This window comes from Blastomyces gilchristii (genome assembly GCF_000003855.2).
Source record: "Blastomyces gilchristii SLH14081 genomic scaffold supercont1.5, whole genome shotgun sequence".
Taxonomy (NCBI): Eukaryota; Fungi; Ascomycota; class Eurotiomycetes; order Onygenales; family Ajellomycetaceae; genus Blastomyces; species Blastomyces gilchristii.
Genome location: NW_003101678.1, coordinates 1,690,478 through 1,693,719, shown reverse-complemented (window position 1 = coordinate 1,693,719; position 3,242 = coordinate 1,690,478). Strand labels below are relative to the sequence as shown.

At 28.8% G+C, this 3,242-nt stretch overlaps 1 protein-coding gene across 1 annotated transcript; it reads right to left on the bottom strand.

Moving 5' to 3' along the window:
* Positions 1 to 1,508: 1,508 nt before the first annotated feature.
* Positions 1,509 to 1,985, bottom strand: BDBG_16813 (uncharacterized protein; the record flags this gene model as incomplete). The annotated part of the gene is made up of 1 exon (XM_031724689.1): positions 1,509 to 1,985. The coding sequence occupies one exon, from the start codon at positions 1,983 to 1,985 to the stop codon at positions 1,509 to 1,511; it is 477 nt and encodes a 158-aa protein (XP_031577708.1).
* Between the last annotated feature and the right edge of the window lie 1,257 nt (positions 1,986 to 3,242).

The following is a 3,242-nucleotide window of genomic DNA, read 5'->3' as shown; positions in this document are numbered from 1 at the left end:
GAGAATCTGCTCTTATAATAAGCAGAGTATGAGAACTCAGATCTATGAGCTAAGAAACTTGTAAGAGTTATCTTTGAATTTCAAGGTCTCTCTGAAACTTGAAGAAGATTTACAGAAACTGTGATTATTATGAATATTACAGATAACATGAACTTGATACTTATATAACTTCAAAGACACAATTCACACATAGCTGTTTATAAGTCAGGTTTATACTTTCAATCAGTGTTAATAAACTTACTCACAGAGATAGAATCAGTTAATACTATAGAGTTAATTGAAGAAGATAAGCTTATCTATATAATAACTTTGTAAATATCTGAGAACTTTGTAATCATAGAAACTGAGCTTCAGATATCAGAGAAATACTAAGATCTTACAGAGATGTTTAGTTCAGCTAAGACAGCTAAGCTTTCATCTTACTGTAAGAAGAATCTGATAATAGATTTAGTAGAAGAGTACAAACTCTTCTAAGAATTAATTTATAAGCTCTCTTATCACAAGACAGAGGTCTTGCAGACTTATATAAAGAAGAATCTAAAGAAGAACTTTATCTGATCTTCACAGGTCTCTGTAGAAGCCTCTGTAATATTTATAAAGAAGAAGAATAAAGATCTCAGATTATATGTAAACTACTATAATCTGAACTTCAAGATAATAAAGAGTCACTATTCTCTATCTTTAATTGAGAATGTGATTAACTGTCTTATAAAAGCTGTCATATTCATATAACTGAATATAATTAATATATATACATAGCTATGAATATAGTCTGAGAATGAATGAAAGACTGTCTTTAAAACTGCACTGAAATTATTTAAATATTTAGTAGTATCTTTTAATTTAGTTAATATCTTCACAGTATTTCAGTCTTTTATTAATAAAACACTTCATACATATTTGAATATCTTTATAATAATATATCTGAATAATATGATAATATACTCTATGAAGAAGAAAGAACATATTAAGTATATATAAACTATATTAAAGATCTTAGATGAGACAAAACTGTATATTAAGATTATAAAGTATAACTTCAGTGTGTATTAAATTAATTTTCTAGAATATATAATCACTGTAGATAATATTCAGATGAAATCTTTATAAGTTAAGATTATTCTATTATAATCAGAGTTAACTAGTATTTATAAGATTCAGATCTTTCTGAGCTTTGTGAATTTCTATAAATAATTTATATTTATATTTATAAGAAACTTCTTGACTCTTACAGATACACTGAAGAGTGAAAATAAGAACAAGTCATCTCATGAATAAAGAATGAAAAGATTATTAAGAAGAGAGAGCTGTAAGAACTTTCTTATCTCAGAAGCTTATAAGATCTTTATAAGATTGAAACAGACATTTATAAATATAGTGATACTATTTCACTTTAATCTCTTACTCTTAACTAGATTAAAGACAGATGCTTTCTTCTTTATAATTTCAGAAATACTCTTATAACTACAGTTAAATAAGAACTGAGTTTCATACAGACTATGCTACAGTCAAAACAACCGCTCCACCACGAACTCGGTCGATTTTTCGAATAAGAACCCGCCGATGGATCCATCGAAAAGCCCTTGATCATACGAGCATTTTGACCCCATCGCCGACCGCATACCCCGTGTGGTGGTGGAGTTATCCAGCCAAACATGAACCAGACATTGTTCGAAACTCCTGTGTGGGATTATCCCCCGTTCTCCCCTATCACACCACAACCCTGGGCCAAATTGCCATACAAATTGTAAGGTGAAGAGACCTAGCCATATGCACCAATCTTCTCGATTTTGGAAGATCCCTGATCTGTAATTGTGAAGATATCTGAGGAGCAACCTCCGCGAAAACCCTGTCCATCTTTGATGTTCCAAAACATCAACATCAAGTCTCACCCTCATACCATCCTTTTCAATCTGGCCCATCCCCGGCAGAAAAATACAAAAAGATACCTCAGCAATAATATCAAGCACATAATCAACAGACATTTCTGAAGTGCAATCTCTGTGATCTGTCTTCAGTGTATCTAGACATCAACACCAAGTCTCACTCTTGTACTATCTCTCTCAATCTGGCTCATTCTCAGCAGAATAATACAAAAAGATACCTCAGTAACAGTATTCAATATATAATCAGTGAACAACAAGTTAACAGAACAAGTCAACAGCATATCAACAACTATAAATTCAGTATATCTCAAGATCTGACTGAGCCTTTGATCTCTGCACAGTGAGATATATTAAATCTAGTTTTAATATCTCAATATTCAATAGATTCTGTAAGAGATTGAGAACAGCAACACTAAATTTCTATTGAATTTGAGAATTAACTCTGTATTAATATAATCATTGACAAAGTCTTTTATTTTAAGATATAAATAACCAGTTTCTCTACATCTCACTGATAATATTTATATTATTATATAGAAACAGACATATATTCTCTATAATATCAAGACTCTGAAGAGAGAAAGTCTTGATAGAGAGTATATAGTAGTGTATATCTTAGCAGTTTCTATCTCATTCTTCTGCAGCAGTTATTGCAAAAAAAAAGATCTTAGAAATAGTTTTTTACTTCTCTTGAAAAAGTAAGGTGTTTTTCTCTGGATTTTATACAATATTCTTATAAAGAATTAAAATAGAGTTATTTTCTATTATAATTTCACATTCTTTTAAGTAAGAATTACTTTTTCAGTGACTGAAGAGCTTTTATTAATACTTAATTCTTTTTTACACTCTTTATTAACTGATTTGAGTTGTACACTTATTATGTGAGAAGAATTGAATGATTTAGAATAAAATTAAATAGTTTTAATCAATTTCACTGCAAAAAATTGATTTATTTTTTATCAGTTTTTCTCTTAAAAACTGTCATATTATCTGATTTATTATCAATTGATATCATACTTTTTCTTACTATATTCTAAGAAAGAGATTGTAAAGATTTTATTAATTTATCTCAAAAATCAATTTTAATTTATTAAATTCTCTTCAAAAATCTAACCTAGTTACTGAACTAGTGTGAAAAAAATCAGGTGTTTTATACATAGAAGTCTTTTATTCTTCTTTTGAAACAGTGTGACCAACTTTTCAATTGAAAACAGACTTAGAAATCTCTTAATTGAAACAGTCTGATCAACTTTTCAATTTAAAAAAGTTTAATAAATATTTCAATTGAATTATTCTGATCAACTTTTCATTGAGTAAGAATAATGAGTTCAAAAATACACTCAGTTGATGTGGAAA